The sequence below is a fragment of the Lissotriton helveticus genome, chromosome 7 (assembly GCF_964261635.1).
Source record: "Lissotriton helveticus chromosome 7, aLisHel1.1, whole genome shotgun sequence".
In the NCBI taxonomy this organism is placed as follows: domain Eukaryota; kingdom Metazoa; phylum Chordata; class Amphibia; order Caudata; family Salamandridae; genus Lissotriton; species Lissotriton helveticus.
This window is the reverse complement of record NC_136068.1, coordinates 314,267,028-314,285,747: the sequence shown is the minus strand read 5'-3', so window position 1 is coordinate 314,285,747 and position 18,720 is coordinate 314,267,028. Positions and strand designations below refer to the sequence as shown.

Genomic DNA, 18,720 nt, shown 5'->3' with positions numbered 1-18,720 from the left:
TCCCACATTAGGAGTTAGGTGGTAAATTGAGATGTTAAGATATTGAAGGATAAATGTCACCCACTCACTGGAACAAATATATAAATTACAACATGGGTTAGGTTAAACTGGGATTGGCATCGTCTGTCCGATTTCTGAACTTGCACTCAGTCTGCCTTATGCTATGTATAACCCCGGCCAAGATGGCTTTTCTATCCAGGTACCTGTACGTGATTCAAAATATCATATGCCCTATCCCCAGAGAGACTTTTAATGAATTAGACAGATTAATGGCTATTAGCAGAGAAAATAAGTATTAGCAGAGATCTCCTTGGTATTAGCAGAGAAAATAAGTAGGGCTAATCTAGATAATCCCCCCTTCTTCCCAATCCAGTTTTAAAGTACCACTCATGAATTATTTGTCTCACCTAGTAAGCATGTAGGCTCAATGATGCATGCCAGAAGATAACTGTGGAAAAAGTTATTTGATGGTTTTAATTGTGGAGGAGTCCCCCTCTAGAGCTCCTTATGAGATGAAGGGATATCCTACCACACTACCCATATTTGCCAAGACTGGTCATACTGACCTGGGATGCAGAAGTTTGAAGGGCTTTACAGGGCCCCCTTTCATGAGAACCCTGGAAGACTCATGGTTGCAGCCGTTTAGACGTATCTAGATGGACAGGTCAGTGGCGATTCGGAAGGAGGAGTCACAACCCAGTAGAGATCTTTATTAAATTTAACGAAGCCAATGATGTCTCCGGGTGTGACTTGCTCAATTCCTGCTATATGAAAGTTTGACAGCAACTGCGAGAGAAACTAGGACAGATTCCCCAAATGTTCCAGAGGTGCCCTAGACGTTGGAGGCCCACACTAACCACAGGACAGGCTGGGCCGTAGGTTAGTTTCTCTTCTACATAAATGTTTAAGGTCAGACAGAAATAAGACACTTAAAAAAGTGAAGCACTTGAATAATGATAGACACAATCAATTGAATGGGCATTGGCTGCAGAAGTGCGACTAAAGATAGTCAGGGGTATGCAAAGGCAATAGAAGATACCGCCGAGTGGGAAAACAAGATTGGTGGATTAACTACTAATACAAAGGATAGGAACTAGTATGGTTCATGACAGTCTTAACCATTTGAATTTCACGTAGGAAGTCTGTACCAAGTAGATTGGTGTCAGATTAATAAACATATTGGGTGTTTTAGTACTAAGAATTGTGACAAGACAATTGTAGAACTGCTTATTGGCAGTTGCAAGGCGAGATTAAAGAAATATTGTATAAATGCAACTCTAACTGAAAGTGCATATTTAGATTATTGCAAATTGAAAGATAGACATAAATTAAAAATGTGCACTCGTGTTCAGGGAAAGCATACAGCTCCTGCCCATCAAAAGATGTACCCAAGAACATCAACAGATGATTAGAGCCCAAGACACGAATCTGGGCTTCAGAAAGCAATTTTTGTTATCACAAGGTCAGCTGCACTGTCAAGCCAGACCTAACAATAGGGCAGTGAAATAGTGTCAAGTCAGCAGGTTCCAGGGATTGTGGAAGGATATTTGCACATCTATGGCACACATATGTCTTGTAAGGAAACTAGTGGTTAGTAGCATGGAAGGGGATTGCCAGTCCAAAAACCAATGAGCAGCAAACGTAAGACACTGATGAAATATGAAAACAGAGAAAAAAATAATCGAATGCTATGCCACAGTGAAGTAAAAACATTTAGATACAGGATTTGCAGCCGGGAGGACAGAGAGCTTTAAAAATGTAATGAGCCAAATAATGGCACATGGCATAAGGAAACTTAGCCTCAGTAAATGCTTGAATGGTGGACCAACAAACGATTATGGCGCGAGCCATCATTGAATCCCATCAGGGTGTAGAGCTTGCCAAGCCCTGCATGGTATTTGTCTTTTAAATCATGACGCAGTAAGAAGAGGGTTAGCAAATGTGATGCATGCAGGAAGACTAAAGGTGGTTGCACCCATAATACCCCCTGACCATCCCTCACTTGAGAAAATTCTGTTACAATTTGCTACTTAGATCACTGGCACCTTGACATAAAGTGTGCCATATCTAAGAATTACAGCCGCCGATTACCAAAGGGCACTGACCATTGTCTTTGCAGTATTGAGGGTGGTCAGTGTTGGGTGGTGCCAAAGGGACTAGGGTAGGGGCATCTTGCGTTCAGGACACAGCTCCTCTAACAGACGTTTTAAACATGCCACCCCCTTCCCCTTTCCAAGGAGCCCCTAAGAAAGTGAACTTGCTGTCTGTCTCAGATCTGTCTGTTTGTTTGTCCAACTCATTCTTTAATTATTATTCAATATTATTTGGCATCATGGGGCTTGAATTGGAGAAAAATAGTAATAGAATTCAAAGTTGTTCCACACAGGGGCACCATAGTCTTCTTGTCCATGGCCCCCAAAGTCCTTAAGATGACACCAACATCTGACTGGGCGTGGGTAGCACTCCTGTGCATACCACAGGATCTTAGTGCCCTAATCTGTTCAATGCCAGTGGGCAATGGAGTCGGAGGAATTCGGAAAAATGTGATTATATGTTGTGTCTAGATTTGACTATCCTATTATTTGCTGCTCTTAAAGAATAAGCCTTACTCCTCACCATTGCTATCCCCCACTCTGCTTTGAGAGCAAATTCCTACAAAAGGGGGGGTTCGGACATTCGGTGACCACACATTGTTAAGTAGTTTGTGTCACTAGAACACCGAGATGGCACCATAGACCATATTAACTGCTTCGCTGCGGCTGGAATTCCCCCACGATGCTGAGGAATTTCACGCATGCGCGGTTCGGACGGCCCCGGGTCATCCTCCGCACACACCCACCGTGACGTCAGACAGCCGGGGGTCGTTCGAATCACGAAAGAGTTTTAGTTACCCACTACGTATTTTTTTTTTAAGGTTTTATTTTAATGTTTAGATTGTTAACCTTGTGGGAAGAGATTGTTGATAATATAAAAATAGACAATAGCACAAACTGTATCATGCCGATTGCCATTTAATCATGAATTAAATGTACTTGCCACAGACTTCAGCCAAAATATTGTTTCTAGCTCAGATGAATGTGAATAAAGAGAACGAGCCACAATTCTCTTTTTGTGCTGCATAATTTAGATTACTTCACTATATAATTTATCTCTCCATTACAGCATAATCCTAGTGGTCCTTACAATCGTAAAGCTCTACAAATGTTTAGGGGATATAAATATTTAGATTAAACCCATATTTCATACTAAAATGTGAAATATTCTTCATATTACACCACATTCCTTGTGCTAGAACTTGACTGCCCATATTCAGAACCATTAAAGGTGATGGGGAAAACCCTGTGTCACTCAGGACCTGGGTATTGGTAATACAATCTACAATGAGTTATGTCGGGTGAACCATTTGCTCAGTAAACACTATTCAATAAATGATACCCCACAATGACATATACATGAAAATAAATGTCAAAGTGAAATCCAATAGGTGCTTTTAGACACCAAACCAAAAATCTAAATACACCAAGAACACAGATTCAATTGTTCAAACAAAGTATTTATAATCACTACTTTAGTATATGGCTGTCACTTACGCAAGTTAAATAAAAAACAAATAACAAATAATGTGACTTAAGTGAGTCAAGTGACATAAGGTGCAAAAAGGTGCTACGGGTAGATGTACAAGACATACAAATTTCAACCATCTATAAATAATATGAATCAATTGGAGTCTGTCCTATACCTCATGCTCTACCAACACCCTCAAATGTTCCTTTTTCTTGGTATGAGGGCGAGGAGACTGAGAACATGAACTGAACAAAAGCGTCAACGTTTCGACCAAAGGGTATGCGCAATTCAACCAGCGTCACAGCGGGTTTTCCTCATGACTGATAACAGTAGTGTGGACAGTCAAATGTGAATAAGATCAGACTTCTCAAAGGGTAAGTTATGGCTTGATTAAGGAGTCATCCAGCCAGAGTCACTTTAAAACAATCACAGCTGAGTTGAGATTATATAACTGCATTAGAGCCATTAGTCCTTGGTTTTAAGGATTCCAACCTCCATTAGGAATCACAAGTATGATTCTGTTTGTTTCAAGGGCGAGGGCAATAATCCCTGGTATTTTTTCAAAAGCGATTCCACCGTCCGGTTGCAATCTTTACATCGGTGAGGCAATCAAAGCCAAAGTTCATCAGCGATGAACTGTGGCATTGATTGCCTCAAACAATACCAGGGATAATTGCCCTCGCCCTTGAAACTAACAGAATCATACTCATGATTTTTTGTTCAGTTCATGTCCTTAGTTTCCTCACCCAAGTACCAAGAATAGGAACATTTAAGGGTGTTGCTAGAGCATGAGATTTAATTATAGAACGCACTCACATTGATTCATATTATTTATACGTGGTTGTAATTTGTATGTCTTGTACATCTACCTGGAGCACCTTATGTCACTGGATTCACGTCACATTATGTTGTTTGTTTGATAACTTGTATAAGTGACAGCCACATACTAAATTAGTGACTACAAATACCTTGTATGAACTACTGAATCTGTGTTTACTGTGGGGCAGATTTACAAGCCCCCTGCACCACCAGTACGTCACTTTTTGTGACGTACTGGTGGCGTATTTTCCTGCTCCATATTTACAAGGACAGGAAAAGCCACTCACGTGGCTTTTTCTGTCCTTGTAAATACAGGCCCTTTACAAGCAGCACTTTGCGTGAAAGAGGCGTTCAATGGGTGTTCCCACGCAACCACCATGAAACCAGACATGTCCAGATTTACGAGGAATCTGGAAACTGAAAGTGTGTGTGAATGCTACGCCTCCCCTGGGGAGGCGTTGTGAGACGCAACGAGGAGAAATGTTTTAATTTCTCCACTTATTTTCCTCTTTCAATGCATGCTGCATTCTACAGCACGCATTGAAAGAGGAACTTTCATGCACGAAAACAATCTCCCCATGACGCAGGCATCCTTGCAGCATGGTGCAAGGGTGCCTGCTAGCTGTTTGTGCGCCAGCACAGGAATAGGACTTATCATTGTAAATATGTTGCATTCCTGTGCTCTGAAAGTGACTCCGTGCGGCACAGCCAAATGGCTTGCGGAATGCACGGAGTCACTTTCTTGTAAATCTGCCCGTGTGTTTTGATTTTTCGTTTGGGGTCTAAAAGCACCTATTAGACATCACTTTGAGATTTATTTCCATGTATAAGACATTGTGGTGTACAATTTATTGAATTTTGTTTACTAAGCAATTGGTTCACCCAACATATTCAGAACCAAGCAGCTTTAGGAACACATTTAGTTGCCACGAGTGCTAAACAGCACTATTTTGTAGAGTACTGTCACTCATCTTTTTTTAATATTGGTCATCCATGCAACTGAAGGGGCTGAGGAAAAACAGTTTTGTTTTGCTGTTTGTGCGCAATGCAAAACGGTGCCAGTGCTTAATTTGTCAATTTAATAAAAAAAGTGACAGGGTCACCGTTAGGAGGCCATCGGAGCTTGCACTAACCATTGCCCCCTACTAGCGCTGCCGATAAACATACCGATACAACTACGAACCTTCACACCCCTACAACTGACAATTCAGACGATTACATGCCCCAACGCTGCAAGAATGGCTCGGGCGACAGGCATTAATCATTTTTAAATATATATTGAGTTGATAAACAACTTATGTTAATTTCTAATTAGAAGGACAGCGTCACCATGTGGCAGATTGTCCTAAGTACTTGTGTTTACAATTAAGTGTCGATTGCAAGCATCAGAAACCACAGCTCAAATTAAGCACTTGTGGTGCCCCAAGACCACCCCACCACCCCCCGCAAAATGTGAGGAAGAGGCCCACAGTCTCCCATATATCCCAGATACTCATTGGCTTTGGGGTGGAATTTGGACCCCCTGAAATACTGGGCCCACCCCCATGCAAATGAAGGGATACTGGAGTCCGCGTTACACCTCCGGCTGTGTGAAGTATGAAAGGGCCATGTACCTTGCACAATGCCCAGCTAGGACACAGCAGTGCTGGGAGTTCTGCTGATGAAATGAAACGCAAAACATACACGGAGTTCAGGGCGTGATCTGCTTCAATTGAAATAACTGGACTACAGCCCACCAGACAATAAGCTGTTACATAAAAGAACGAATTAAAATATTCAACCAAGGTGACCGGGAACGAGGTGACAATCCTACGATTAACAGGTTATATGGGGTTCGCAATTTGTTATCCCCCAGTAAAAGTGCGGCCAATTTCATTAAGCCTCGTGTCCAGACTTGCTTAGTTTCACATTTCATGCATAATTCATCCTGTCCATGTTTTTCTTTGGGTTGCGGGATTTGTGGTCCTGCTGACCATATTATAAAATAATACCTACCAAGCCCAGGATGCAAAGTAAATTCTGGTTCTCATGAGCTGTCAAGTATGGACTTCGGAAATTTGAGAGATCTGCACGGTGCCAGGAGGCACATCTGATACTACACGTTCTTTTGGCGAATCCAAAAATAATCTCCTTCATCCACTTCAATTGTAAACTAAAAGCCACCTATAATGCAGAGGGCGGTACATACAGTGCATTTTCTTCACTGCTTCCCCGTTTGGCGTGCGTAGCTGCCATTTCTCCTTGCTCCAAACGTTAGTGGTTTTTCCGGTTCAGGTTGGCGCCCTGGCTTTATAATGGAATAAAGACCGCTAGACATGTGGACTTGAACGACCAGACAAGAATGGTTCATGGAACAATGGTCCCAATATTTTTTGTGAATTATTATTTGGATGGGTTAATCCAAATGTTTTCGAGAAGTGGTGTAAACTTTATTGAAAAATTGGGGTGGACTAAAAGAAACTCTAAAATGCCTTTCTTGCCTCATACCTCCCCGACGTACTAGCCACAAACAATCGCAGATCTTAGGGCACCGCCTCTTCCCTCTAAACAGCGGCTAAAACGCACCCACCTGTTAGAACACCAACTAACGTCAGCAGTCCGGAGAGACTCAGACACCCCGCATTTGTGTCATTAGGAAGCATGGTTGTAGGGTCACGCACTTCAACGAGACACAAAGCGAAGGACGGCAGTTCCCAAGTACAAAATAATTTAAAACAAGGCCAGCACGTAAAGGAACGCTGATCGAAACAGAAAGGAGCACGCGCGCAGTTCTAAGAAACTCAGCGGCGACGTGCAGGTGTGAACGCCCCGCCCTCTTTGCCATGGAAGCGTAAATAGAGCGAACTAACGAATGAGGCCCTCTCCCAGGGGTCTCGGGATAACACCTGAAGAATCCTGCTACAGGTGGTAAGACACAAACAACGACCAATCAAGGCTCAGACTTCCATGCTGCTCATCGTTCCACGCTCCTGCCTCGTGCTGACGTACCAGCCTTAAAGACAAAGCTCTCTGCGGCCCTTTCTTAAAGGGTCGCCATCTTTAATCTGTAATAACTTCAGCCAGCTGCAACGGTCTTTAAATATTCGAATTACTTATATGATAATATATAATTTTCCATATATAATTAATGTCTTGGCCACTTACAGAGTGTACATGAGAAGTCTCCAAGTATTAGACGCTTGTGAGTGCTGGAGGGCTAGTTTGACAAAGGATCCGATTGCAGCAGCCAGTCAAGGGACAGAGCACGGGTAAAGAGTGACTCGTGCACACAGGCCAAAGGACTCGAGTCTGAAATGTTTAAGATTTCCTCGAGTCTGAAATGTTTAAGATTTCCTAGAGCCAGCGTTGGGAAGCAATAAAGTGAGAAGGGAGAAGCTGTGCCAAAATCCCATCCAACACCAAATATGTCATGATGAGGTGTCAGTATACTACTATGAAAATCTGTGCACGTTCCTACACAGGTCTCAATATTAAGCAATAAGTTCCTTTATGGGTCCCAGTATTAAGCAATACATTTGTATGGCCTAGCCACTTAAAAATACTAGCGCAGCAGGAGATTCATACTGTACTGTAAAGAGCATTGCAGGAGTGATATAAGTTTTGTATTAGAGATGATAAGCAAGCATTGTTGTGTTTTTTGCGCTTCACATGAACCTGCTTATGCAATGTATGTACATTTGTATCTTTTTATGTATCTCTACCTGTAGGTACCATTGGACCGGCAAGAATGTACTACCTTTGCATGCCTTATTATTTGTGCATGTCACAGTGAACAGTTATTAACAGGACGTCACTGGGGGAGTATTAGTAAAACAAACCCGCTCTGACGAATGCCCTGGACCTTCTGTGGCCTTTAGAGTAGGGCAGAAATATGTTGGCACCACAAGGGTCATAGGACCATTATATTCTGTATGGCCCTCGTATATTAATTTTATCTATCATTGCTCATCTACCCTACTAATAAAGGGATACCTTGAGCGTGGATGATGTATATTTATTTACACATACCTTTCCTCAAACACCATAATATACAAAGAGCTCCCTGGAGTTGAGCCCACCCTGGCTTTGCGGGGTCAGTGTGAACCCGATGAGGAAGCATACCACTACTAGAGTGGTTGAGGGTTGTATATAAAAAAGAATTCATTTCTATTCAGCCCTGTCCTACCCAATACACAAAATCCTGTCTGGGGTGGTGCTAGCACCTCCCAAGGCAGGAAACCCTTTGTTCAAGCTGCCCTCGCTGGAAGGACTCCCAGCAGCAGGAGGTCAGACTTGTGTCTGTGGTGGCAGCATCCATTTTGTGATGCTGAGGCTCTGTTTAACTTTAACCGGGGTTCAGGCTAGGTACATGTCGTGTCGCTCTAGAAGGGTGGAATGCTACCCCCGTCGCCAGAACTGGCGAGGGTGTAGTATTCCAATTCGTATGACACCTTACTCGACATGTTTTGATAAAGCCAAACCCAAGATAGCATTTAACCGCGAGGATTATAATGCACTTAAGAGTATATGGTATGGCAGTATCATGAAACAGCTAAAGGACATGGTTCCGAAAGCTGCAGACAGGCTCAGCTCATGCCAGAGCACCATCTCACATATTTCCAAGCACTCTGCCTCCAGGATTGATGAGGCCTTCCATAGGAGTGACTGATAGGAACATATGTGTCCATTTTAGGTTAGGTGTAGGCATACTACACCTAAGTAATGGGTGGTTACACCGACTTACCCCAGCTGAGTGATCAGCCAGTTGTGTCAAATATGAAGGCCAGGCCAGGGGTGGCACAATACATGCTGCAGCCCCTGGTAGGCCTTGGAAGCACCTATGCCCTGGGTACACTGTTACAGGGGCCAATAAGGTGAACCAGTTCCAATATCGTTATGCACCTAAAGTACATGGGTAACAATTTAGAGAGAGAACAGCAGGCTGTGGGTCTTATTAGCAGGCCCACAGCCACATTAAGTCATAAACCAGTGAAGCAAAAAGCAAAAATTTGGGGTGACCATAGGATAGCAGACCCTACTCTCCTACACCCCCCCCCCCAAACGCAGGGACATTAGACTAACCTTGACCAGTTGTGTCTTCATGTTCTAAGTGGAAGTACCTGGAGAGACCATCTGCATAACCATGGTCAGTCCCTGGGCGGTGCTCCACTGTAAAGTCCATCCCCTGTAGGGAAATGGACCACCTTAGCAGTTTGGGGTTTTCACCCTTCATCTGATTAAGCCATAAGAGGGGCTTATGGTCGGTCTGAATCTTGAAGTGAGTGCCAAACAAGTATGGTCTCAACTTCTTCAGGGCCCACACCACAGCAAAGGCCTCCCTCTCAATGGCTGACCAACGTTTCTCTCTGGGGGTCAGCCTTCTGCTAATGAAAGCAATGGGCTGGTCTGGACCATCTACATTAAGTTGTGAAAGCACAGCTCCCACTCCCAACTCAGAAGCATCTGTTTGGACAATAAACTCTCTTGAGTAGTCAGGACTCTTCAGGATAGGTGCAGAGCACATGGCCTTCTTCAGGTCATCAAATGCCTTTTGACAGTATTCTGTCCACTGAACCTTTTTGGGCATCTTCTTGGATGTCAGATCATTAAGAGGAGTCACAATGGACCCATAGTTCTTAACAAACTTCCTGTAGTACCCAGTCAGGCCCAAGAAAGCTCTGACCTGAGTCTGGGTAGTTGGAGGAGTCCAGTCCTTTATGGTCTGAATCTTACTCTCCAGTGGTTGAACTTGGCCTCCACCCACAAGGTGGCCCAAGTACACAACCTTACTCTGCCCTATCTGGCACTTGGTTGCCTTGATAGTGAGGCCTGCCTTTTGCAGAGCCTCTAGCACTTCCTTCAGGTGGACCAGGTGATCCTCCCAGGTGGAGCTAAAGACAGCAATATCGTCCAGATATGCTGCACAAAAGTCATCCAACCCAGTAAGGACTTGATTCACCAACCTTTGGAAGGTGGCAGGTGCATTTTTCAAACCAAAGGGCATCACCACAAACTGGTAATGCCCACTGGGGGTAGAAAATGCTGTCTTGGCTTTAGACTCCTCAGCTAACCTGATTTGCCAGTAGCCAGCTGTCAAGTTAAATGTGCTCAAATACTTGGCAGAAGCCAATTTGTCTATGAGCTCATCTGCCCTTGGAATTGGGTGTGCATCTGTCCTGGTGACAGCATTGAGTCCTCTGTAATCCACACAGAACCTCATCTCTCTCTTTCCATCTTTGGTGTGAGGTTTGGGGACCAGAACCACTGGGCTAGCCCAGGGGCTCTCTGAAGGCTCAATGACACCTAATTCCAGCATCTTTTGTACCTCAGCCTTGATACAGTCTCTGACATGGTCAGGCTGCCTGTAAATTTTGTTCTTTACAGGAAGACTATCACCAGTGTCCACCACATGGGTACACCAGTTAGTCTGACTGGGTGTCAGGGAGAACATATGTCGATATGACTGCAGAACCTGTCTACAGTCATGTTGCTGATGTTCAGTGAGGCTGCCATCTAAGGCCACACCATCAACTGAGCCATCCTCAGGATTCTGAGTCAGCAGGTCTGGGAGAGGGTCACTCTCTTCCTCCTGCCCCTCATCTGTAGCCATGAGCAAGCCCATGTCTCTCCTGTCAACATATGCTTTCAGCCTGTTAACATGGAGCACCCTGTGGGGGCTCCTGGGAGTTCCAAGGTCCACCAAGTAGGTAACCTCTCCCTTTTTCTCAAGGATTGTATGGGGTCCAGACCATTTGTCTTGGAGTGCTGCTGGGGCCACTGGCTCCAACACCCATACCTTCTGTCCAGGCTGGTAATCAGTCAGGACAGCCTTTTGGTCATGCCAGGCTTTCTGTAATTCCTGGCTAGCCTCAAGGTTTTTGGATGCCTTCTCCATATACTCAGCCATCCTGGAGCGGAGACCAAGTACATAGTCCACTATGTCTTGCTTGGGCTTTTTGAGAGGTAACTCCCATCCTTCCCTCACCAGACATAGGGGTCCTCTTACAGGGTGCCCAAACAACAATTCAAAGGGGCTGAAGCCAACACCCTTTTGTGGGACCTCTCTGTAAGCAAACAGAAGGCAGGGCAGAAGGATATCCCATCTTCGCCTGAGCTTTTCAGGTAATCCTTTGATCATGCCCTTCAGGTTCTTGTTAAATCTTTCAACAAGCCTATTGCACTGTGGATGATAGGGAGTGGTGAACTTGTAGTTGACACCACCTTCCTTCCACATAGCTGTCAAGTATCCTGACATGAAGTTTGCACCTCTATCAGATACTACCTCCTTAGGAAACCCCACTCTGGAGAACACTCCAAGTAAGGCCCTGGCCACAACAGGAGCTGTTGTGGTCCTAAGTGGAATTGCCTCTGGGTACCTGGTGGCATGGTCCACCACCACCAGTATGAATCTGTGCCCAGATGCTGTAGGGGGATCCATTGGTCCCACAATGTCAATCCCTACCCTTTCAAAGATCACCCCCACCACAGGTAGTGGTATCAGGGGGGCCTTTGTGGTACCACCTGCTTTGCCACTTGCTTGGCAGGTTACACAGGAGCGACAAAACTCCTTTGTATCTTCTGACATGTGAGGCCAGTGAAAGTGACAGACAAGTCTGTCCCATGTTTTGTTCTGGCCTAGGTGTCCTGCTAAGGGAATATCATGTGCCAAGGTAAGAAGGAAGCCCCTAAATGGCAGAGGTATGACCAACCTCCTGGTTGTACCAGGCTTGGGGTATCTACCCTCTGAATAAAGGAGCCCATCATCCCAATAAACCTTATGGGTACCTTGAGCATTCCCAGCAGCCTCAGCAGCAGCCTGCTGTCTGAGGGGTTCAAGAGAGGGACAGGATAGCGGAGCCTGCCCCAAGTCTGCCCTAGAAGGTCCCCCTGTCCCCAGAAACTCAACCTGATCAGGTTCAAGCTCTATAGGGACAGTTCCTTCAGGGGTCTCAGAATCATCTTCCTGTGAAGACTGATCCTCACTTGTAGGCATTTGGGAAGGCACAGCCTTTACTCTCCTGTTCCTTGTCTTGGGAGGTACTTGGTCCATTGTTCCAGGATCCAAGACCTGAGGTTCAGAGAGGCACTTTTTGGCCTGTGACCTGGTCACAGCAAGGACATGTGATGATATCCCCAACATCTCTGCATGAGTCCTGTACTCAACGTCTGACCATAGAGAGCTCTCCAGGTCATTGCCCAACAAACATTCTACTGGGAGATCAGCACTAACCACAACTCTTTTTAGGCCAGTTACCCCTCCCCAGGAAAAGTTAACAATTGCCACACTATGTGTAGTAGTGACATTGCTGGCATTGGTCACCAGGTAATTATCACCTGGTATGTACTGTCCAGGGTCCACAAAGCTAGGCGTCACCATAGTGACACTGGCACATGTGTCCCTGTATGCTTGAGCCACTTTTTCAATAATCAAAGGTGTCTGTCTGTACTTGCCCACATTATTGGGACTGACAGTAGGGGAAAAATCAATCTCCCCATCACAAATCAGAACAGCCTGTGTGGGGATTCTGACTAGGTCAGAATCTCCCTCAGTTCCCAAGGTGATACCTACTACCCCCTTAGTCTGTGGACCAACACTGCCAACTGTACTAGTGGGTGCAGGTGCCTTAGGGGCTGCAGTGTTGGGGGCTCCACCCTTTTTACAATCACTTGTCCAGTGAGTGGTGTTTTTGCAAAAGCTACACCAGGGTTTTCTTTGACCTTCTTTCTTCTTCTTCTTGGAAGTTTGGGACCCACCCTCAGTATTAGTTTGGGGCCCTGTTGAAGACTTCTGGTCTTTAGCTTTCTGCTCCCCACCCTTCTGGTCTGTTTTCTTTTGGTCACCACCCTGGTTCTGGTTCTGGTTCTTTTGCTTAACTCTGGTTCTAACCCATTTGTCTGCCCTCTTTCCCAATTCTTGGGGAGAGGTTAGATCTGAGTCAACCAAATGTTGATGCAACTGCTGGTTCTGACAGTTATTTAAAATCTGTTCTCTCATAAGCAAATTGTACAATCCTTCATAGTCTGTAACCTTACTTCCCAGCAACCAGCACTCCAGAGCCTTAGTGGCACATTCAACAAATTCAGACCAGTCCTGAGTCTGTGTCTTCTGGGTATCTCTGAACATTAACCTGCACTGTTCAGTGGTTAAGCCTAACCCATCAATCAGACCACTCTTCAGGACCAGATAGTTTCTAGAATCCCCATCACTAACTGTGAGGAGTCTGTCTCGGCCTCTACCTTCAAAGGAGAGCCACAAGATTGCTGCCCACTGATCCTGAGGGACTTGCTGTACTTTGCAGGCTCTCTCAAGTGCAGTCATCCATTTGTGGATATCATCCCCAACTTTGTAGGGGGGCACTATCTTACTCAGGTTTCTATTGTCATAGGACCTGTCTTTATCCTTAGGGATAGTGCTGCCACCAGTGGATCCTAATCCACTCTCTCTAGGCTGCCTTGCTCTAGCAAGTTTCTCTTTGGCCAGGGCAACTTCTAATTCTTGCTTCTGGATCCTAAGTTCAGCCTCTCTCATTTTGGCCTCATGTTCCCTTCTCTGAGGGCTAGTCAACTCCCTTCTGGAGTTGCCATGAGAACCTCTAGAAACATGGGAAGTATTGGATTCACCTGAGTGATTCCTCCTCCTCCTATGCTCCTGGTTAAGTCCATTTGGGGGTCTGAATGGGTTGGACCCACGTTCAGTCCCAAATAAGCTTAGGTTAGCCTGGTTAAGCCTGCTGACTAACACCTGGCTATTTCTCTCATCATCAGTCCCACTTTCCTCCTCCTCCTCCTCCTCATCTTCCTCATCCTCTGGCTGAGTATCTCCAGTGATCTGGTCTTCCTCATCTATGTGGATAACAGGGGCAGGGGCATCAGTGTTTTCTTCTTCAGAAGGAGAACCTCCATCACCAGTCCCTGAGGAGCCTGGTTTAGACTTCTTTAGACCTTCAGACTGGTCTAAAAGCTCTCTGAGGTGTCCTGCTGTAGGAGTAGGACCTGTTTTGATTCCTCTCATGGAACACAGCTGCCTCAGTTCCTTAAAAGGAAAGATAGCAAATTTGGATGGTGCCCTTGGAGGGTCACTCTCAACAGAGATAGGTCCAGTGGATCCCTCTGCTCCAGACATTGCTCTAGTGTGGCGGATGTGTTGCAATCTACCTACACTTGTGTTTTCCTACCAAACCTATCTAGTAGTTGTAGTCAGGGTGTGCTACTCCCTATCCTCTACAACAACTAAGTTCAGTAGAACTTAAGTATACTAGTCTTGTTTTAGTGTACCTATCAGGTACCTGTATGATCTTTCAAATGATACTCTCAAAGATTGTAATGGTAAAACAACAGCAAGCTCAAATCCCAATCCGCTGCTCACCAATGTGAGAAGTTGGCCTGGTATATGATGCTCACTAGTTCTAGTGATCACCTTGTACCATGCCAAGCAACGCTTATGGTGCAGGTTGTAAAGTCAACCTTATAGACAAGCTATCCTAGGGGTAGCATGGACTAAGCAGTCTTAGGCTAAACTCTGTAAAGGCATGTGAAGCAAGCTGTTTTACCATACACAATCCCTTGAATACCAAATGAAAGGACACCACACAGATATATATTGAAAATATATATAGATTTATTTCTACCAATAACCCTGATACTCTTTATGAGCACTGAAGCAAATGCGTTAAAACAAAACACAGTTTAAATATACAAAAGTTGCACAATTATGGATGAGCCCTAGGGGTCACCTAAACCATATACTAAAATAGTGGTATAAGAACCACTATGGGGGAAGTGAAGAGGCCTAGGGCCTGGGGAATCGCTGGAGCTGTTCAGGACTAGCAGTGAAGAAGTCGGGAAAGGCCCGCGGGACTCGGGTGCAGTGCGGAAAGTGCACGCAATACCAATGCAATGTCAATGGTGCGTAAAAGTTACAAAGTTAGTTATTAAGGAACCTTCCGAGTGACCTAGAAGGATGAAACTTTAGACACAGACACTAGAGGTGTATACCAGTGTGGGAACACCGGCGTTGCTGAGTTACCTCACCCACAGGAAGCGGGTGCACAGGGTCGAAGTAGTGTCGGGTTTCGTCACGCAGGTCAATGGTGCTTGGAGCTGAAGATGCTGCAGGCGGCTCGATGTGAAGAGTTCCGGTGGATCCAAGGGTGGATCTGAAGAGGTGAAGACCTGAAAGCAGAGGGGACAATGTTCAAAGTCACTAGCCAGTGACTACCGTGGAACCAGGAAGGAACCAGGCGATGTCGGGTGCAAACAGGTGATGTCGCGAAGATTGTCTCTGCAGCCACGTGGACACGAAGAGGTCAAGGACGTCCAGGCGTTGGTCACGAGCTGTCCCACGAAGGTTCTCGCTGATGGCGGTGTCGGCAACTTGATTGAAGTAAACAGGCCTTGGCTAAAGCAAGCCACGCAGGAAGTGATTCAAGCTTCTCACTCGGACCAGCAAGGTCAGAGCGGGTGCTCCTTTTCAGGGGAGCAAGGGCCAGTCTGGAGCAACCAGACCAGCGGTGTAGTTCGTCGTTTTCGTCGCCAAGATGGCCGCTAGCCACGTGGCAAGTGGCCGGGATGGCGTGTCGAGTGGCACGGTGCAAAAGGGCCCCACGCAGATAGTGGAGATGCTGGGGGGCTGATCTTCGGTGCAAGGGCTGCTCGAGGTTGGGGCTTCTCAAACCCCAAAGCACAGTGTCGAGGGTGCCTCGGATACTGCGCAGTCAGCTTCTCGGGGGTCTTTCAAGAGGTCCGGTCCCACGTCTCTCGGTGCCTCCACGGGTCCCTTCTTTGCAGGGACTGTGGATCGGGCTGTGAGAAGTCTGGGAGTCTGGGTCTTGTCAGGCTCTGGGCTCGGGCTCCGGCGGGAGGCGGCGGCAAAGCAGACGTTGAGTTGCTGGATGGTGCCTGTGTTCACAGGGTGGCCACTCCTAGGCCACAAGGGAGATTTTCTTCAGTCTTCTGTGCAGCAGAATGTCGAAGTCCAGTCGTCTTCTTAGTTTCAAGTTGATTCAGGATGATCTGAAGTCTCAGGACACAGCTCCCACTCTTATTCGAATCTGGGGGGCCGGATCACCTACTAGGTCCCTCCTCTGGGTGGGACCAGGAAGGGGAGTGGTTACACCCCCTTTCCTTTGTCCAGTTTCGCGCCAGGACTGGGGCTGGAAGGCCCCAGCACCGGTTTGAACTGGCCTATGCACAGGGACACCTTGTGTGCCCCAGGCATGTCTGATTCTATTCAGCCCTGTCCTACCCAATACACAAAATCCTGTCTGGGGTGGTGCTAGCACCTCCCAAGGCAGGAAACCCTTTGTCCAAGCTGCCCTCGCTGGAAGGACTCCCAGCAGCAGGAGGTCAGACTTGTGTCTGTGGTGGCAGCATCCATTTTGTGATGCTGAGGCTCTGTTTAACTTTAACCGGGGTTCAGGCTAGGTACATGTCGTGTCCCTCTAGAAGGGTGGAATGCTACCCCCGTCGCCAGAACTGGCGAGGGGGTAGTATTCCAATTCGTATGACACCTTACTCGACATGTTTTGATAAAGCCAAACCCAAGATAGCATTTAACCGCAAGGATTATAATGCACTTAAGAGTATATGGTATGGCAGTATCATGAAACAGCTAAAGGACATGGTTCCGAAAGCTGCAGACAGGCTCAGCTCATGCCAGAGGACCATCTCACATATTTCCAAGCACTCTGCCTCCAGGATTGATGAGGCCTTCCATAGGAGTGACTGATAGGAACATATGTGTCCATTTTAGGTTAGGTGTAGGCATACTACACCTAAGTAAGGGGTGGTTACACCGACTTACCCCAGCTGAGTGACCAGCCAGTTGTGTCAAATATGGAGGCCAGGCCAGGGGTGGCACAATACATGCTGCAGCCCCTGGTAGGCCTTGGAAGCATCTATGCCCTGGGGATGTATGACGTTACAACGCATACTTTTACTCCGCAGACCGTTACAACGCGACTTTTACACCGCATACCGTTACAACGCATAGCGCTTAGAGGTGCTGGATAGTGGTAAGTATAATTTACTATTCTAACTCCAGTCCCCGTGGACCCTAGGGAAGGTGTTGGATAGTAAATTATACTTATTCCCTATCCTAGAGCGCCCCCCAGCGCAATGCGTTGTAATGGTATGCGGAGTAAAAGTCGCGTTGTAATGGTAGTGCGGAGTAAAAAATGCGTTGTAACAGGTGTATACCATGCCCTGGGTACCTGGGTACAATGTTACAGGGGCCAATAAGGTGAACCAGTTCCAATATCGTTATGCACCTAAAGTACATGGGTAACAATTTAGAGAGAGAACAGCAGGCTGTGGGTCTGATTAGCAGGCCCACAGCCACATTAAGTCATAAACCAGTGAAGCAAAAAGCAAAAATCTGGGGTGACCATAGGATAGCAGACCCTACTCTTCTACATTGACCATTACTTTTGCACATATAGTTTTACTGATAAAACTACACAGCACACAAATAATAATGTGTGGAAATAGCATCACCTAGTGCATTGATTTGTTTTGGTAGTATTAAAATATTTGTTTCCACCACACATTAGAATTACAAACACATGTGCTTCATTTGTGTTTTCCTAATTCTGACATATCCTGAAATATGTTTACATTTAATTTACAGACATTTACATTTATTGCGTGTGCTGTAAAAAAAACTTTCCTTTCCCCAGCCTACCAACACGATTGTCACAAAAATCCTCTCACTTTGAAGACAGAGAAAGAAAAGTGAAAACCAAGCTCCCTCAGAAGACAGATACTGACATTTGACCTCCGTCTTCAAAGGCACAGCATATGCAACAAGATAACAACAACATTTAAAGGCCTGTTTACAGAAGGCGAGCACTCGTGAAAAAATACAAGGAGTGGGTCAGAGAGGTGGTAAATAGTCTATGCTCCACAGGAGGGACAAAGAAATGCCGGACAGCCTAAAACAAATAAAGCCAGCATGTAGAAAGCAAGCAAATGTGAGTTACAAACCAAAAAGCCAATGGTAAGCAATGTCTGTAATGCATTCCCAGGGAAAGTTTCAGAATATCCCCTACCAGTCTTTTCCTAACCAAACAGGTGCACTGTCTAGTAGGCTTTGACTTAAAAATGGGGCATGCAGATTTTGGTGCTCTACATGTTATGTCTCATTGCTGGAACAGTAATCGTAATTGGGTGCAACTTATCGCACCCAATATATTTAAATCCCAGTGATGTTGGAATGTATCGGGTATGATACAAATCGCTTCCCCTTCCATGCTGACCGCAATAGGGGCCATAGGCCTGTTTTCTCCTTTACAGTCTACCTCCCGTATTTAAGTTTTGAAATGACTATATTAAACTTCACAAACCAGAATGCAGCGAAAT

At 45.7% G+C, this 18,720-nt stretch overlaps 1 protein-coding gene across 6 annotated transcripts in view; it reads right to left on the bottom strand.

The window, feature by feature from the left end:
- Positions 1 to 18,720, bottom strand: part of SGK2 (serum/glucocorticoid regulated kinase 2) — a 448,429-nt gene that overhangs the window by 358,963 nt on the left and 70,746 nt on the right. Inside the window, exon 1 of one of the 6 annotated variants that reach the window (XM_078652125.1) lies at positions 6,953 to 7,142. The exons of 3 other annotated variants lie outside the window; for them this stretch is intronic. In XM_078652125.1, the coding sequence (XP_078508251.1) occupies positions 6,953 to 7,025 (73 nt within the window). In that variant the 5' untranslated portion in view covers positions 7,026 to 7,142. Of the gene's footprint in view, positions 1 to 6,952; positions 7,143 to 18,720 lie in introns of those variants that run through there. 2 more of the 6 variants (XM_078652127.1, XM_078652130.1) reach the window with 2 other exon arrangements.